Source organism: Pseudopodoces humilis, chromosome 5 (assembly GCF_049639895.1).
Source record: "Pseudopodoces humilis isolate 2021_Gansu_Grassland_sample_001 chromosome 5, ASM4963989v1, whole genome shotgun sequence".
In the NCBI taxonomy this organism is placed as follows: domain Eukaryota; kingdom Metazoa; phylum Chordata; class Aves; order Passeriformes; family Paridae; genus Pseudopodoces; species Pseudopodoces humilis.
The window spans coordinates 55,251,351-55,269,856 of NC_142204.1; the positions used below are offsets into that span (position 1 = coordinate 55,251,351).

The 18,506-nt window shown below is 34.1% G+C and overlaps 1 protein-coding gene across 6 annotated transcripts in view; it reads left to right on the forward strand.

Annotated features, from left to right (window-relative positions):
• Positions 1-18,506, forward strand: part of BRD1 (bromodomain containing 1) — a 55,127-nt gene that overhangs the window by 18,994 nt on the left and 17,627 nt on the right. For 4 of the 6 annotated variants that reach the window (XM_005519204.3, XM_014248967.2, XM_014248968.2 and 1 more), the window contains exons 4-8: positions 3,464-3,595; positions 4,814-4,942; positions 5,857-6,169; positions 6,949-7,209; positions 10,400-10,888. In XM_005519204.3, coding sequence (XP_005519261.1) covers positions 3,464-3,595; positions 4,814-4,942; positions 5,857-6,169; positions 6,949-7,209; positions 10,400-10,888 — 1,324 coding nt within the window. The remainder of the gene's footprint in view (positions 1-3,463; positions 3,596-4,813; positions 4,943-5,856; positions 6,170-6,948; positions 7,210-10,399; positions 10,889-18,506) is intronic. The other 2 variants (XM_088054691.1, XM_088054692.1) reach the window with 2 other exon arrangements.

An 18,506-nucleotide genomic window follows, 5' to 3' on the forward strand; every position in this document is an offset into this window, starting at 1 on the left:
GGTCTTCATGATCTAGACTTACTTCCTAATAAATGTGTTTCAGAGTTCAGTTATGGTATGTATGGTTTTGAAGGTTCTAAAAGTTCTAAACTAGGCAAAAAGACCTTGACTGCCTCACTGTTTGCAGGAGCAAGAAACTCTGTAAGAGAATGGTTTATACTCTCACTTCTCTCTCCACCTAGAAATTAAGGAACGATACTGGAATACTCAAATAGATTTATGTTGTCAGTGTTTTAGTTTTTTTCGCTGAACTTTTAAGAATGCTTGAATGAAAATAAGGCATGAAATAGAAGTGTAGAAGCTTGCTGCTGCAATAGTGATGTTAGTTTAAAGCCACCATTAGAGGAAATAAAGAAATAAATAAATAAAAGAAATAAAGAAGGTGCTGATAACTTAAGGTCACACCTGCACTGAAGATTTCATTACAAACATAAGTCGCAACCACTAAATACTTTTTTTTTCTGATTGGCATACAAGTCCAGCAGAGCATGCTAATAAAACTAATTGTATTGCTCAGGTCCAGTTTCATCACTGTCATTCTGTTTTTGTTTGTGTCAAATTAAGTTACAATCTCTGTAAGGAGTGAGGCTGTTCTCACACATTCACATCCAGCATAAGGAGGGGTATGGTGCTACACTGACAGTATGCCTGCTGGTATGGAGACACTGGTAGCATACTAATGGTGAGATGAGTTCTCAGTTGCTGCTTGTTCTTTGTGTAGACTTAAAAATTTTTTCCTCTTCCCTTAGTATTAATAACTGTATAAGTTTTAGCTTTTCTAGGTAATGCTGTGTTCAGCAAGAGCTAAGTCCATTGGAAAATCATGGACTCACAGAATGGTTTGGTGTGGAAGGGTCCTGAAGGATCACCTAGTTCCCACCCTGCTGCTGTGGACAGGAGCAGCTTCCACTAGACTAGGTTACTGAATGCCCCACCCAACCTGACCTTGAACACTGTCAGGGATGGGGCATTAACAGCTTCTCTGGGCAACCTCTTCCAGCGTCTCACCACTCTCATAGTCAAGAATTTCTTCCTAACATCTTATCTCAGTTTCCCTTCTTTCAGTTTGAACTCGTTGCTCTTTGTCATATCAGTACAGTTCCTGATGAAAAGTCCCTCTCCAAACAAGAATTTCTTTTATTATAAATTTTTCTTGTGTCATCAGCCAAATGAAACTTGGTGGCTCGCAGGACAGTTTTATAAAGAAAGACTGGGAAGAAGAACAACTTTCCTACCAGAAAGTTAGTAGAAACTTTCTATGTCAAAGAATTGGAGGCTTGCTATTAATCCCCAAGACAGAGTGCCATTCAGAAAGGTAGTATATGAGTGCAGAAAAAAATAAGGCAGGCAGGGTGCTCTTGATATTTTGGGTCACATCATCAGATGGACAAGTATGTGCCTTTTATAGGGAAGGAAATTGGTAAAACAACTGATTCAGATAAAAGATTTTAATTTTATTCGAGTGCAACTACACTTTGAGGTTCAGACAAGTACTTAAGTGTCTGCTTTAACATTATTTTTTCTTGCTGTATTTAAGTTTCCTGACGTGCCCTAGAACTAGTACGCTTTGTTGACTTAACTTTCATTCGGCTTGGTTCCCCAGTTTCTTAAGTTATGCAGTTACATAAGGCAAAAGAGCACTCTGAATGTTAGCAAGCAAAGGGAGGACAAGCCTTCTACATCTGGCAATTTAATTTTGGTTCTGAAAAACAGTAGAACTGAAAAAAATAGTACAGCTGAGAGTTGGGTTGCATTTCCATGCATGAGTTTTATACTCAGAGATGATGGGGTTTAGGAGGGCAGCAGGTAGTGACAGTTATAGGCTTCTTATTACAGTGAGTCTCTTGAGAATTTTAAGGAATTGAAGATTATTGAAAATATTAATATTCTTTTCTGACAAAATTTACTTTCAACCATTCTGACCCCAGCAGTTAAATTACCTTGTGTCTATGTAAAGATTTAATGTTTTAAAAGAAATTAAAACTGTCAGTTGTAATAGCCACTGGGAAACGGAACTAGAGGTTTCTAGCTCCAGTTTTTAGGTAGTTTTCTTTTTGTCGGTTGTTTTTTTGTTGCTTTTTGTTTGTTGTTTTGTGTTGTTTTTCTTGTTGAAAAGAGGAACAAATGGTTGTTTCCAGATTACTGTATTCTAGTGCAGAAATAGTTGATATTTTAAGTATTTTCAACTTAATTGAAGTCAGAGATTTGAATAAAACTAAGCTTTATCTTTACAAAGTATATAAATCAATAAAATATGATGCAGGTGATAGAATTATAGCACTAACAAATATATTAGATAATCTTCCAGGTTTTGTAATTGTGTTTTTAGAGGCAACTATCTGAAGAATTGCACACTCTTCCTTTAGAGGACCTATGGTATTTCTAAATTATTCTTCTCTTACAGAATTTATGGCTTTAGTGTAATAATTTGTAATGTTGTTTGTTGTTCATGTGCTTAGCCACTTTCCTTTATTCCTCCGTGTTCTCTATATGGAAGCTGATGGAATTTGCTGTTTTTGTTTTAGCTTTTAGAACACCCTCTGAGATCACTTAAGTGTATATTGCATTATACTACTTATGGACAAGCATGCAAAGTTTTGGGTATCTCTTAAGAGATGCTTTTATAAAGTAGTCATTTTTCAAATGTAATAAATTTCCAAAGCAGATGTTTCTTTTGTGTACTTGGTAGTAATACCAGGAATTCAGTTTCTCAATGGCCTCATTTCTAGTGAATTACCAATACCATTTGAATCCTATAAGTCGTATTCTAGTATCCTCCCTTTTCCTTACGAAAAACAGTAAAGGCAAACAAACATTCTGGGCTTTGTGTGTACAAATCAATCTAAATACTGCAAGTGTTTAAATATTGCTTACTCTGAAAAATGTGTAAATTAAATTCTTTCATCCATTTTCCAAAAGGGTGTATTGCTGCATTACTACCTGCAGTACCATTTGAAGTTACTATATTTTCTAATAAACACTTTTCCTGTCCTCACAAGCCATAATTACTTTGTTTTGTTACAAGTGTGTCCTAGTTCTGCTGGGTGTGAGGGAGGTGGACTTTGTTGACCACATCAGTAATTTGTTTCTACCAGGCTGGAGTTTCTGAAGAAACTGGTGGTGTTCACCTAATTCAGATTTTGATGGAAAAATCCTGTATTGTGTTTTGCAGCTTGTTGTATTTCTCAGTTGCTGTTTGCTGTGTTACTTCTTCTGATGTCAATACCCATTTCCATAGGATATAGTTTAGATTTTGTTTTAAATTAGACCCTCGAGTAACTCTGGAAGATACCCTGACCACAGGTTTTCTGTTGTTGCAGCATGAAGCTTATGAGCAGGTGCCATAACTATAAGACAGTAGTTTCTCCTTTCATGTGCATACATTTTGTAATTGTATAGAACTATGTTTTTAAAAGAGATATGCATTTTTTATTTCATGAAAACATTTTGATTCTTTTCTTAGAGGGAAGATGATGAAGAAATGCAAGCCTTAAAGGAAAAATTGAAGTACTGGCAAAGGCTGCGTCACGATCTTGAAAGAGCGCGTTTATTGATAGAACTTATACGTAAACGTGAAAAATTAAAAAGAGAACAGGTAAATGGAGCACCTTTTAATTTGGTGAAACTTTTCTGAAGGATAATTTAAGTGTTTTTACACAGTTTTTTCAGTAGGACAGCTGTATTTTAATCCTCACGTAGGGTCAAGTAGCATATATGCATGCTGTGCATTCAAACTATTTAAAATATATAAAATTTTCGTAGAATCATAGACTGTCTTGGGTTGAAAGGATCATGAAGGATCATATAGTCCAACCCCTCTTCAATAAACAGGGACATCTTCAACTAGATCAGGTTAACCCATCCAACCCTAACCTTCAGTTTTTCCAGGAATAAGGCATCTACCACGTCTCTGGACAACCTGTTGTTCCAGTGCTTCATCCTCATTATAAAAAATTCCTTCCTTATATGTAGTCTGAATCTTTTAGTTTAAAGCTGTTACCCCTTGTCCTGTCATTACAGGCCCTACTAATCAGTTTGTCTCCATCTTATAAAACCCCTCTAAATATTGAGAGGCTGCAGTAAAGTCTCACTTGGGCCCTCTCTTCAGGGTGGACAGCCCCATTTCTCTCAGCCTTTCTTCATAAGAGAGCTCCACTCTGATCATATTTGTGTGTCCTTCTGGTGTGCTTTCTGGAATTCTATGCATCATTCATATACATTCATGTATTACTAGCTTTACACATGTATTATTATTTATATGCATATATTTTACGTATGTGTGTTTGCTTATACTTTATTTCATGTTTATATTATATATATGTACGCACACCTTTAATCTTCCATTAAGAATTTACTTTAGCCATAGCAAGACTGTTTAATTGCTGATAATTCTTTAAATGGCCTGAAAATTAAGCTACAGCAGAACTAAGTAGTGTCAAAAATTAAAAAAATCTGAAGGATGTTCAAGTATTTGAAGATGTTGATTCTGTTTTTTGAAATACTTTTCTTGGAATTTATGTAGAGCATTGTCTTTCCAATTACTCTTTGTTTTGGTCTTACATAGCTTGTAAGTCAGATTCTCTTTTTATACTTCAAATGTAGCAGTACAACTGAAATTTAATTTGAAACTGATTTAGCTGAAAACTGATGTCAGATAAATGCCAACTGATGATATTGAAAGTAGTACTGAACTCATTTACTTAAATGTATTTATATTTTTATCTTATCTAAATTACTATGCTATTGCTGCTAAACAACTTTAATACAATATGTTAATGAAAAATGCTCAGTTGGATAACTGTTACTTCTTTAGGTCAAGATTGAGCAAGTTACCATGGAACTTCAGCTTATTCCATTCACTGTACTTCTGCGATCGGTTCTGGATCAGCTGCAGGAAAAGGATTCTGCTCGTATATTTGCTCAGCCAGTGAACCTTAAAGAGGTATGTTTGCAGCTGTGTTTCCTGATGTTTACATGTGTCTTGGTGACACTTAAGTACGAGAAACAAGTCATTACATGCAGAGTTAGCAGTGTTACCTTTTAATCTTTATCTGATAATTAACATGAGTTATGGTTTACTGCTGTGAAGCCTTTTTATGTTTATATACCAAAATATTTTATTGGAAATACTTGTTTGGAATGTTGGGTACATACTGATACTTTTTAATAAGATGATTTTGGTAAAGCAAATTCTAATGTTATCAAAAATTGCAGTGCAGTTACTATGTTCTTACTTGAAGGTGAAATAGACTTAGAATATGCATGTGTGCACATACATGTACTGCATACGCGTCTTTTTATTATATGTAGAATCTTTCAGGTTGAAAAAGACTGCCAAGATCTTCAAGTGCAGTCTTTGACCTAATAACTGGCATGCCGACAAAACCGCATCGCAAAATGCCACACCCATTTGTTTTGAATACTTCCATGGGTGGCGACTGCACCACTTCCCTGAGGTGCCTGTTCAATTATTAACCACTCTTTCAGTGTAGAAATCTTTCCTAGTATCCAACCTGAACTTCCCCTGGCACAACTTGAGGCCGTTTTCCCTTGTCCTGTCACTAGTTGCCTGGAAGTAGGAGTACATAAAACCACAGAATTCCCAAGAAAAAGTAATTTCAGCATCTCAGTAGAGTTCAAACTTGTTACCTGAGATGCAGAACATTGTAATATGTAAACTTTTGTTGGCATGCAGATGTTTGTAATATCAAGATGTGCAATTCTGAGTTACATTTTTTATTTCTTGCATTGAGGTGTTACAAAATACGTTTTAAAAGTGGATCAGTTAGTAACTAATGTTACTTCGTCTGTAATAAAACAATTTTACCCATTTGTGTTTTAAATATTTATTCAAAGGTTCCAGACTATTTGGATCATATTAAACATCCTATGGATTTCTCCACCATGCGAAAACGGTTAGAAGCTCAAGGCTATAAAAACCTCACTGAGTTTGAGGAAGACTTCAATCTGATCATAGATAACTGTATGAAATACAATGCAAAAGATACAATATTTTATAGAGCTGCAGTGCGGTTAAGAGATCAAGGAGGTGTAGTTCTCAGGCAAGCCAGGCGAGATGCTGAAGGAATTGGTTATAACAATGAAACTGGAATGCACTTACCAGAACGGCCTAAACTTGAGTCACCCCAACCTTTCTCTTGGGAAGATGGTAAGATGTTTTTCAGTTATTTTTGAAAGTTGCATTTTTTATTGCACACAGCATGTGTGTTCCATACAGATGCTTAGGATTGTTGCTGTTCAGTTTGCTAACTAGATTCCCCACCCCACATTAAAGACATTGCTTGAAAGAGTCTGATGTTTCTATTCTATTCTGTGCTATTAGACATAAATGCTGTCTGGATTCTGATTTTGGCGGTGTCAGTCTAATTTAACAATTTATGCAGGAAAGGTTTTTAAGTTGAGTGCTTTCTTTCACATGATTGTTTATGCTTCTAAGACATGGAAAATGAATACCAGTGTTCATAAACTTAAGCACATTCCTAAATATCCTACTCAAAAAATTGAGCACGTTTGTAATACTAGGAATTAATTTTTTTTTCTTTTGACATACACATGAGTTTTCTAAGGTCTGGCAGTGCAGGAGAATAATTAATACATTTCTTTTGTTACCATAATTTTGTCCTTTTCTTTAACAAGATAGAATTAATCTGTTAGAGTGGAAAGGATTAATTATGTCTTCCTTCTGACCTTTTACTTCTTTGCTCTACTAAGTTTTTTTGAGCAAAATGCTAATTAAGAAAAACAGTAAATATATAGTAGGAATTATTTTCAGTATTTCTGACAGTAATCTAAATAGGTTTTTGACAGTATTTTTTTTTATTTTGGCATGTGAATTCATTTTTTTTCTCCTGTTGGTATTATTATTATTTCCCAGAAATATTCTGGGAAATGCTAACATGTTTTCAATTGTACATGTTTTGACTCCAGTGGATAGGTTACTGAATCCTGCAAACAGAGCACATATGTCCTTGGAAGAACAGCTGAGAGAGCTGCTAGAAAAACTTGATCTCACCTGTGCAATGAAATCCAGTGGGTCAAGGAGCAAAAGGGCAAAGCTGTTAAAGAAAGAAATCAGCATTATTCGCAACAAACTCAGTCAGCAACACAACCAAGCTCCTCAAATAGAATCAGGTATTGGAAGTTTTGAAGAAGAAAGTGCAGCATTAGAACAAGACGGAGAAGAAGAAGGTAAGGTTGTAAACCAGGTTTAAATGAGTACTGTCCTGAACCACTTCAGTCAGGTGCTGTGATATGAATAATACTGTGAATTAAAGAATTTGATAAATTGTAATTAATTAAATTTAAAATACTGATTTTAATATTAAAATAATAGTTTTAAAACATTAAAATAACTGCTTAATCACAACAAATATTTTAAGAATAGAACAATCTTCTTAAAAAAAAAAAACTCCATTATTTTTCATGGTAGCAAGGCTTTAAAAACATAGGTGTTGCAAAATGCAAGTGCAAATAATCTCATATGAAAAACAGTCAGAAATGCCCAAGTGGAAAATGTCTTTGTACTTTTGGAAATACATTTAAACATCAGAATATGTATTAGGGATCGTGTGAGCCTAGGTCAATGGTAATGAAGACTCTGGCTGTTGTTACTGTGTTTGTAGCCTTTTTTATTCACGGCTCTAGGGAAGAGGGTGGGCAGGCTTTGGAGTTGTTTATTTGTTTATTTATTTTAAATACAGCTAACTACTGATAAGACATAACAAATTTCATGTTGTAGAATCAAGTCACCCGTATGGCCCAGCTCTTCCCCTTTTGCTTTTCTTCCTCCTCAAAATATTTATCTCAGAACTGTCTACTTTTGGCTAATTGCCATGGTTTCAATGCGAGCAGTGTGCTGGAAGGACTAACTTCATATTTTAATTAAATATCACATTTGCATTTTTAGCTTTTAATTGAGTTTCTGAGGTTTTTATTGCTCATTTTTAAAAGATGCAAAAAAATCTGTCACTCAAATAAGAATTCTCTGGATTTTGTTTCATGATTAGCTCTAAGAAACTAAACTTTTTCCTTAGGAGAGTTAGAGATGTGTTTAATTTTTGAATAAGTGCATTGAATAGGAGGAGGAAAGAGCTCAGGGGAAAGTGGAAGCATGGTAATAAATAAAATGGTCTCTATTTTTTGTGGCTTTATGCTATCAAAATTTTTGAAAGGTGAAGTCAATAAAATGGTTGTCCTTAACTGCCATTCAAACAGCCACTTAGTGTTTAATTCCAAATATAGAATTTGCTGGAAATTTGAGCATTGGTAGAAAAAGCATACATGGGTCAACACATTATCTTGTTCTGAGGCTTTTAAGTGTTCTCAAAATGTTTAATGGTTTGTGTTTTTTAAATTTGGGTATCTTTTAATCTTCAAGTGATGATGGTATAGTTCTTTAGGAATGTGGGGTTTGGCACCTCATGAGTCCACAACATTTTTTTATTTATAGCTTAGCATTTTTATGTCATAGCCTTTCACTTCAGCTGTTTTTTATGAGAAAAGTAGTCCAAAGTGAGCAGTAGTGGTTTTCTTATATTTACAGTATGCTTTTTAAATAAAACATGATGAAAGGCATGATCCAGGGTTGATTGATATGGTTGTTACAGTTCTGATCTAGTGGAGAGTAATAATAATTAGTTCAAATTTCAGTTCTCAAATAGAAAGTACATAAAAGAGTAAAGAAAATAAATTGCCCAAAAAAAGATGAGAAAAGTATTAAAATCCTGTGCCCAGGATCTCTACAGGAGCTGACTTTGATAGAACTGTGAATTACACCCTGCAATTCTGTTTCCCGTCTTTGATTACATGAAAAATACAGTACCAGAATAACCCCATGAAATTTAGGTTTTATTTCTAAATAATTCTCAAATGGTTTTATGTTCTTAAATCTTTCTGCAAATATTTTCTAATTAGTTGTAAGAAAATCAGAATTTGCTCACAAAGGAAGTCCCCTTGGAGATTTCAAAGTACAGGATTTTTTAATGGCTGGTAGTTTACATGTGCTTATCTGACTGTACGTTTCATTCTACAGTCTTCCTGAAATACTAATTACCAATTCTAATACCTGTGTGCCTTCAAATGATGTAAACACAGTTACACTGTATTTTAAAAACAGGTATTTTTAATATGAACTATGCTATTGTTTGATTAAACCTTAAGAATGAGGTAAATATTTTTCTCCACTTAAAAATCATTGATTTCCAAGTGAACATTGCTGTGCCAAAACCAAACAAAATAAACTGCAAATAGAGAACTTAAACGCTTGGGGTTTTTACACCTTTCTTCAGGTGGCATAGAAAATTTAAGTAAGTCTAAATATTTATGTGATAGCATAAATAGTACATTAGTGTTATTCAGTTACTCTAGAATAAGTATTTCCTTTCTTGTATTCTTTTGGAAGGTAGAAAGATTATAACATCTTTTTGAGTTGATAGTTATGAGTTAGGACATCCTTCTGTTTGTTTTAGGGAATGTTGAAATCGTAGAATGTTTATTTTCTTTCCTATTACTTGCGATGAAAAACTGAAACTACTTTTATACACTCACTGTCCTATCTCTGTTGTCTTTTCCCAGCATGTATTTAGTAGAATTGAGTGGGACATGATCATACTAAAATGAATTAAAATGTGTGTGGGTGGAAAGGGCCTGGAGAAAAATGGTAGAAGGTGTTTCTTCTGATTTTTCATATCAAATCTGCATTATCAAGTGAGATATCTGTCAACCAGTATCTAATCAAGCTGCAAGATTTTGGGGATGTTGGGTTTTTCTTCCCCATTTTTATTACTTTTTCTTTTTGGTAGATAAAACTGGCCAAAACTGTAAAAAGGCTTTACAAATTATGTCCTTGTGTAGATTATGTAACACATTCTAGTTCATTCAAGTAGAACAGGTTACAAGTACATTTTTTTTTTTTTTTAATTGGTTAGCTGATAAAATTTTTCATAGGCAGGTAAGGTGAATACTGATAAGGTGAAATAGATAAAAACATGCGTTAATCAAGTATTTACTTGAATGGTAGTATAGTTGCATTTTACAGATAATCATCCACCACCCCAACTTTCTAATGAAAAAACAGATTTTGTAGTTTTTAGTTAATGAACTAACATAACTGCATGAGAAGAAAAAAAGTACTTATCCAGGTAGAAATTGTTAATACCAACTATAGACATCTTCTTTTCTACCCCTGTTACATTCCCACTATAAAAGTAGGAGCTACTAACTAGGACAGATTGTTGCTAGATAAGTTTTGGTTTTAAAATGTTATGCTTTGTTTCCAGACAGCAATTTATTTGGTGGGCTGCACATTTATAGTGAGTTTTATAATAGACTTTATAACTACAGGTTTTCAAAAATCACACTCTATTTATAATTTTTTCAGGAGATAAATCTCCCCCTAAACTTGAACCATCAGATGCATTACCTCTTCCTTCAAACTTGGAGACTAATTCAGAACCACCAACCCTCAAACCAGTAGAACTCAATCCAGAGCAGAGTAAGCTTTACAAAAGAGTAAAATTTGATAATGAATTATATAGCACTTCCATTCAGAAAGAAATAAATGGACACACTCCAGAACACTTACTTGACAGTAATCTCAATGAGTCGACTGTTTCTGCTGTAGCTGAGTCATCAACTGATGTAAACAGACGTACATCCATTCTCTTCTGCAAATCGAAAAGTATAAGCCCCCAAAAGTCTGCAAAGAACACTGAAACCCAGCCAACTTCTCCACAGCTAGGGACCAAAACCTTTTTGTCTGTAGTCCTTCCAAGGTTGGAGACACTTCTGCACCCAAGGAAAAGATCAAGGAGTGCATGTGGAGATTCTGAGGTTGATGATGAGTCCCCTGTAAAGCGCTTGGATACAGGTAAATGTTTACAAAACTTATTTGAATGGATGCATCTGGAAAGTTAACATACCTGTTAATTTTTACGTACGCGTGATTGCTAATCTTCAGATTTTAGCACATGAAACAGATTGTCCTCACTGTTGAGTAGTTACAGTTCAAAAAATTATTACTCATTTTTTTGTTGGCCCTTGACAATTAGACTTACTGAACCAAGTTTGGGTTCTTTAGTTTCATGATGCAGTTTTTAAGATTACATGTATGGGTGTATATGAAACCTCTAGGAAAGATGAATCGGCTGGTTTTTTTCAAATTCCCTGTTAAATTACACAGAAACTTGACATATGATGCCAAAACTTGAAGGCTTGTAAGCAGCAGCATAAAAAAATACTTGTGCCATGTATGATTTCATTTTGCTGAGTGTTACTCCAAGTGTATTTTTACATTATATAACTGATGACTGTGTATGAGGCACTTTGTATATCCATGTATTTTATGGAAGTGTTAAAATCCCAACGTATGACACTTCATGTGTTTTTTTTTCTTTAGTCTGTGCACTTTAAGTAGATTTGCAGGTAAGATTACACTCTCATTAAGACTTCTCTAAAGGATATTTTAAAGAAAATGTTATCTTGATACGTTACTGCAGAACAGTTCAAGACATTAATGATATCTTCTCTTAGCACACCATAGTTCTATTTATTTGATAAGTTCATATAAAACATTTGGGGAAGAAAAGCAGCATGAGGAAATTACTTATGGATATTTCCTTAATGTCATCCATGGCCATTGCTATGACTTTTATATTACCTTTGAAATAAATAATCTGTTTCATTGTCATGTTGGGAACCCTTATGCAAGTATGAAAACAGCATGTGGGGATTTTGTCTCTTTGAATGAAAGAGATAGGAGTTTAATTTGAACATTAGGTGTGAAGATGTTCATCAAAAGCTGGGGGGACAGGGAATTTATTTGGGGGAAAAGAAAAGTTTTTTGTTTGGTGGGAATTTGGTTTTTGTTTTGAATAACAGGATTTTTTGGTGTGTGGGGTGATGCACTTTTTTTATTTGGTTGATTGGCTGGGGTTTTTTTGAATGATCAGGTGAGGAGATTAATGATTCTAATGCTGGAATCATAGTATGAGGAAACATTATGTAAGATACAGTGAGTGGAGTTGTCTTTCATTTATATTTTTGGGGTTTTGTTTGGTTTGACTGTTTGGAAAGCCCCAACTTCGATTCCTTTTCCTAACAGCTTGGAAAGAGCATGCAGATTTGATCTGGTACTTTAGTTCTGAAGTAAGTACCAAGTGAAGGCAGTGTGATAATAGAAATGAGTTAATCTTTATTAATAATATAAAAAGCTTTGATTTCCAAACATCCTAATTTGCTAGTTTATAGTCCAGATAATTTCATTATGTACCTGTATATAGATTGCATTTTATCACACACAGTGAATCATTTTGTGCTAGATCAGAACAGGTATTAGTAGTAATTCCTTGAAATTATTATGTTAAACATTGTGAATATTTTCTTAAGGGGAAGAAGAGGTTTTTATTGTGTAAGAAAATTAACTTAATTTTTAAAGGGGAAAAAAAAGGCAGCAGCAAAACTAAAACTCACGAGATTTCTGAACACATTTAAATTCTTCCATTTTTCTTTCTCTCTGTGGAATTAGGTATATATAGAGCAAATATGCTTTTGATTATCTTCAAAATTAACAACCAATTTACAGAAATAAAATCCAGACATTAAAAGGTTTTTCTATTGTTATTCTAAAACAAAACTATGTGGTCTCTTCCTGAAGCTAGTAAAGATATGAAGAGAATTAAATTTATGTAGAACTAATACTTAAGGGGCATTTATAATTAGAATTTGTACTTGTTCAAGAAGAGTGACTTGAAAAGGTTTAGTCAATTAATATTGACCTGAAAATGTTCTAGTTAGTCTTTAATAGTATTTTGTGTTTTAAGCATATGTGGTTCATACAGATGTGGCAGTTTATTAGATCTTACTCCTTTGATTAGTTTTCCTGTTTGCAACTAAACATTTTGCTTTCACATAGGAAATTTTATTCCTCATGTTATTTTCAAATTTGTATCTCCACACTAATTTAAGCAATTTGCAGTTGGCAGCTATCTTGAGCTACAGTTCAGCAAGAAACCAACACAAATGTCAGATATTTACCAAGATTTAAAAACAGTTGAGATTTTGTATGTACACAGCTGGTATTGATTCATGCAGATGTCTGTGTTATGATAAAAATGCATTAGGTGATGTATACAGCAGTACATTCTTTCTATTTGGTTATCTTTTACAAAATTTAATCTCATGCTGTAGATAAAAATGTTTTTATTCAGTAGAAGACAGCAGAGCTTTTCCATCCAAAGCCATCCAGTCATATGCAACAGGCTTCCTGTGTGCGTTGACATGAGTCAGCAGCTTTGTGGGAAATCCCTGCAGTTGAAAATTAATTATTGTTGCACAGTTTTCTTTGAATGGTGTGAATATTAACTATCCTTAATTTTCCTGAATACAGGAAAAATAATTGAAAAGAACTTCGCTTAATATGCAAAGCATTGAAATTTTTAAGTGGTCGAGAGCTGCACTGTCATATTTTTTCTTTCTTACCAATTCATAGCCAGTATGACGGTTTTTGACATTATTTAAGGATATTTCTATCCCTTACTCTTCAGTCTCTTCAGTGTTTCCCCCTTTCTCGTCACTTTTGCATTCTTACATGATGAAGTTCAAAGGAAAACTAAAGTTTATTTAATTGAATAAAACCACACCTATGTGATTGTTTCATTCTTATAGACTGCTTTTATTGTGCTCTCTTGACTTATATTTGGGGTTGATATTTTTCCAGTTATTTTGAAGAAAGACATATATAGGATCCACTGACACACTCCTTTTTAAGTGTGGTATCCCACATGCTGTTTTCACACACAAGATTACTGAAATGGCAGTTCTTTTTCAGAAATTCATGTTGTTGAACAGCATGAGTTAACCTTTAAAGAGGACTGAAAACAGTTAATTTCAATACTCTGACCTTTCATATGTGAATCTTTAAAATATACGAAGCAGGAGTGTAGTGTAATCTTAAATTTAAATTTTATAGTGCTGCGTACACGTGTCTGAGTAGTTGCTATGTAGAAACTGACAGCTCCATAGTGGGGACATGTTTAAAAATTTCCTATAGATACTTGATGTACTTTGGGTTTGCTTCACATGGTATCTAGCAACAATTTCCAAAAGAAGATTGTTGGTTTACTTAGGAAATTCTGGTGATATCAGAGATTGATGTATGATTCTTGAAGGTTGAATTGAATTTAATGTCAAGTCTCAACTGTGACAAGTTCAGTGACCTTTTTATAATACCCATTGGATACTTACCTTGCTCCTTTGTTACAAAGATGAATCCTTTTTGTCAGGGAAGTATTTTCTGCAGTTTTTACATCAGAGAAAAATTAAACTGATTAATGGATAGAAGGTAGATTTTACTGACCAATAAAAATCTGCCTGTATCAATTGTGTATAAGTAAGATATCAAATGGAACAAATTGTTTCAAGAAACCTTTTTTAACAATGTAAAATGCTAGATTATGATCAGGTGAAATTTGCCTGTGTACTTGGTATTATTAATCATCACTAAGCTTTTGTAAATTTAAGTTAATTCACAGTTACTGTTACAGTACTCTCTATTTTAAGTAGAAACAAAGTATTTAAAATACACTATCCTAAAACAACCACTGTAACTTACCATAGAATCAGGATTTCAGATAGTGATTTTTATAGTACAGTATGTTGTGTTTCTATTATTTCTTGTCCAAATGCTGTAATAGAAAATTTCAGTGAAGTATATAGTATACTTCATATTTTTGCTTCCAGCTATACAGATTTTCTCAAGGTATTGAAACACATGTAAACAAGTACTTAGAATATGGATTGCTGAAGTAGAATATTGACACAGTAGAAAGCACAGAGTGGGGGAATTTATAATTTCTTGATACATACTTCACATACAGTTACCAGCATACTACAAAGATTCCTTATTAAATCTGTTAGTGAATGTTGGGCTGACTTTGTTTATGCTCAACTACTACAAAATAATGGCAAGTGACCTGCATATGAATTCCATTTGCATTTGATAGAATTTAATATTGTAGTGAGGACCGCTATTGCTTAATCTGATATAAGTAGATATTGTGTCTGGACTGAAATAAAATACAGTTTATTTTTTTAATTTTCAAGTACTTAATTTCTAATGCATCTTTGCCTCTCTGGAGCACAGGCCAATTTGGCTAAAAGTCAGGCTTCATATATACAGCATTCAGGTATCACTCACTAAATTGAGGAAGTGAAAGTAAAAGATACATATCTAAGAAACTTACGTCCTCGAAGTAAGTAAAAAAAACTAAAATAAAGTTTTTCCTTAGCAAAAAAAAAAAAAAAAAATTGGTATAATTTCTCTTCTGGGTAGCATAGACAGGAATGATAGTACATGTGTATATAGATAGATATATAATTGATATGCATTAATCAAGTGCAACAATTTGACTAAATCTATTGATAGATCCACAGTCCTGATCTGTTTTATTTAAATGCATAGTGCTTATTTCATGTGAAGTCTGATTTGAAATTTAAGTACTTGAGCACTTGGTGGTGTCCATGAATTTTAGCTGCCTGACTGCAGGAGGTTTGGAAACACGAAACAATTTAAGGTATATTTGCAAACAAGCAAAATATTGGAGATTGTGAAGGCCTGAAAGGAATTATTCTCTGGATTGTTAAATTTGTCAGTGTAGAGAGATAGGAGTCTGACTGTTGAGTTGCCAGGATAAATTTGGTTAATTGGTTTTCTAGTAGGTTGATAGGCCACTGGGAAATGTACGACCATTTGCTTAGAAAATAAATTAAGGAGAGAAAGTAGGAGGGGAAAAAAAAAACCAAAAAAAAAACCCCACTGCATTTCTAAATTTCTTTTTAGCCCACTCAAACTTTAGACAGTTCTGCCAGCCCGATGAAAATTTCTGTCAATTTAATTTCTGGGAAGATTTTGAGAGGTAGGGGAGGGGTTTTGTAATACACATGGAATAAAATAAGAGCATAGGGCAGAAAGACAGGGTAGGAAACTACTTCATGTCAATCAACACTTGCAATGGCTTTTAAGAAAATAAATGTTCTTTCTGGTTTTATTTCATATAAATAATTATAGTGATAACTTCCTGACTATGAAAAATCAATTTCCAGTTTCTTGATTTATATTATTAAAATAGGGGGAATTTTGAGCAACATAGTTGAGAATGGTGGGGGTTGATGAACACCTGGATAAATGGATACTTGTTGCGTTTTTCAAGGCTTGTGAGGTGTGTGCATGTATAAGGTACATTATACACTAGTATTCTGGAAATTTTTCATGGGTCTTAAACATGTTAATTTATTTGAAAATTATGTCTTTTGGGTTATTTTTAAGATATTAATTATTAGCACCTAATGTCCAATTGCTGTGTTTTCTATTATTATAACCAAGTCTTCTGTAATAATAAACAAATGTTTCTAGAAGCTGTTCTGGGTTTTTTTGTGGCTGTAAGAATTGTGGAGCCATTTACTGTATTCTGGTACTGTTTTTTTTTTTCTTCTTCTCTTTTTTTTTTTTTTTTTTTTTTTTTTTTTAATACTTAGCTCATTTCTTGGCCCAGGTTTGGCTTTCTAAAATAATTAAATGTCATAGTCCCCTATGTGCTTCATCTGCGACATTTAAGACTATTTTTTTCTGTGTGGTACAGATGGTAAACAGAACTGTGGGATTTCTTCAAAATATTTTAAAAGTTAGTGAATTTGGAGACTCACACTATACTTTTTATAAGTGCGTTCTTAATTTTTTTAAGAAGACATTTGCCATGGTGCTGAGGCTGAGTATAAATTACCTACCTTCAAATTCACAGGCTTAGATAGGATGAAGTCCCCTCTTGCCAGACATACAATGTATCAGAGTGAATCAAGTCAGCCGACCTGTTTGGAACATAGAATGCCTTGGAAGGGGCCTTTAAAGGCTGTCTAGTCCAGCCCCCACATACTCACCCACAGGTCTGATTGAAGAGGTGGACAATCCAAAAGGTTCATCCAGTGACTCCAACAGGCACTGAATCTGGCAGGCAAAAGTACCAGTCACTTAGGGCCCATTCTGCTGTGAGTGGAGAGAGTGGGACAGTTTACACAGTATCATTGACTGCAGATTCATGTCTGTCAGAGAAGGTTTGTGTGTGGATTTGTGGTTTGTGATAGTTTTTTTCTTCCTTTTCCTTTTTCCACTCAGTGAGAAGAGATTAGATTATGAATTTGCATGCACAGAGGAATGTCCTTCATAAAGAGCAATTATGGTAGCATGTACTTGTCTGCTGTATCATACACACAGCCCAGTATTTGTGGATAGTTTTAATTGAATAGCTCTACTATGTTTCCCATTGTAGTACCTGGATGTAATTTCTTTGGCATGCACATGCTATCCTAATAGGGTAATGCTCCCACTTTGATTTAATTTTCTCTTTTCCTTCTTTTTATTCTATTCCTTGACTTTCCCTTTTTCTCCTCCCTCAAAAGTTGTAATAATGCTCAGAAATCACTTCCTAACAGCATGGCATTGGAAAAAACGTTACAAAAAAACATTACAAAAACAGATGCTGAGAACTAACCTTCAGCTGATAAGCATGGCTAACTCCTGCATTCTCTAAAAAACTTCCGTGTTGAAGATAAAAGTACTTCAGGTCTGAGGGGAAAAAAGCAGCTATAGATTAATCTGATTAGACACAAAGATATGAGCATGCAAGTCAGCCTTATTTTAACTCTTTTGTTCAGCTTTGCCTAAAAATAGCATAGCTGGGCTGGGTTTAATGGCTCTTGATTATCTTCACTTGATGCTTCAGGCACTGTCAGGTTGACTGCATGAGCAATGAAACATCTCATTGGGTCTTTCTAGCTCCTATCGATGAAGACAGTCTTAGAGTAGCAAGCGCTATTAATTTTTGCTGGGCTGGAATAACTTTTTAGTATGGTGTTTCAGTCTCAAAGGATTCAGGTCATGCACTCCCTCAAGTACTCTGCATGCTGTCATAGAAGGAGGCTGTAAAGCATTCGATCTTTTATACTGAATCGTGAAGTTTTAATCTCCCTGCATAAAGTACTTCTCAAGGTAAAAAAAGCCTGGAAAATTAGCACTGGGAATGCAGCTGTGTAACTTACAGAAGTAATGCAAAGATTTGCAGTTTACTGTGGTGTCCTGTACGTCATCTCAGGAGTGGCAGATCTCTGCCTTGATCTCTCTCATGTAGCAACTTGTTTCATTTTCTATCCTAGAAAGAGGAACAAACTATGAACCAGTTTTCCTAAACAGTTGTAGAAGGCAAATAAATACTAAATTATTTATTTTTAATAGAATAGGATTACTGGACCTGCTTATATAGAAGAGCTCTGGAGTTCTCTGTCCATCTGTTTCCTTTTCTTTGCATACCATACCTAAAAACTGTGTTCTCACAATTATGGGGAAACTCTTATTTTCAATGAAGAATAACTGTATTGATAAAAGCTCTGTGTAAAATCCCGTAGATAGTAATTTGCAAAAGTTAGTTCAAATCAGGAAC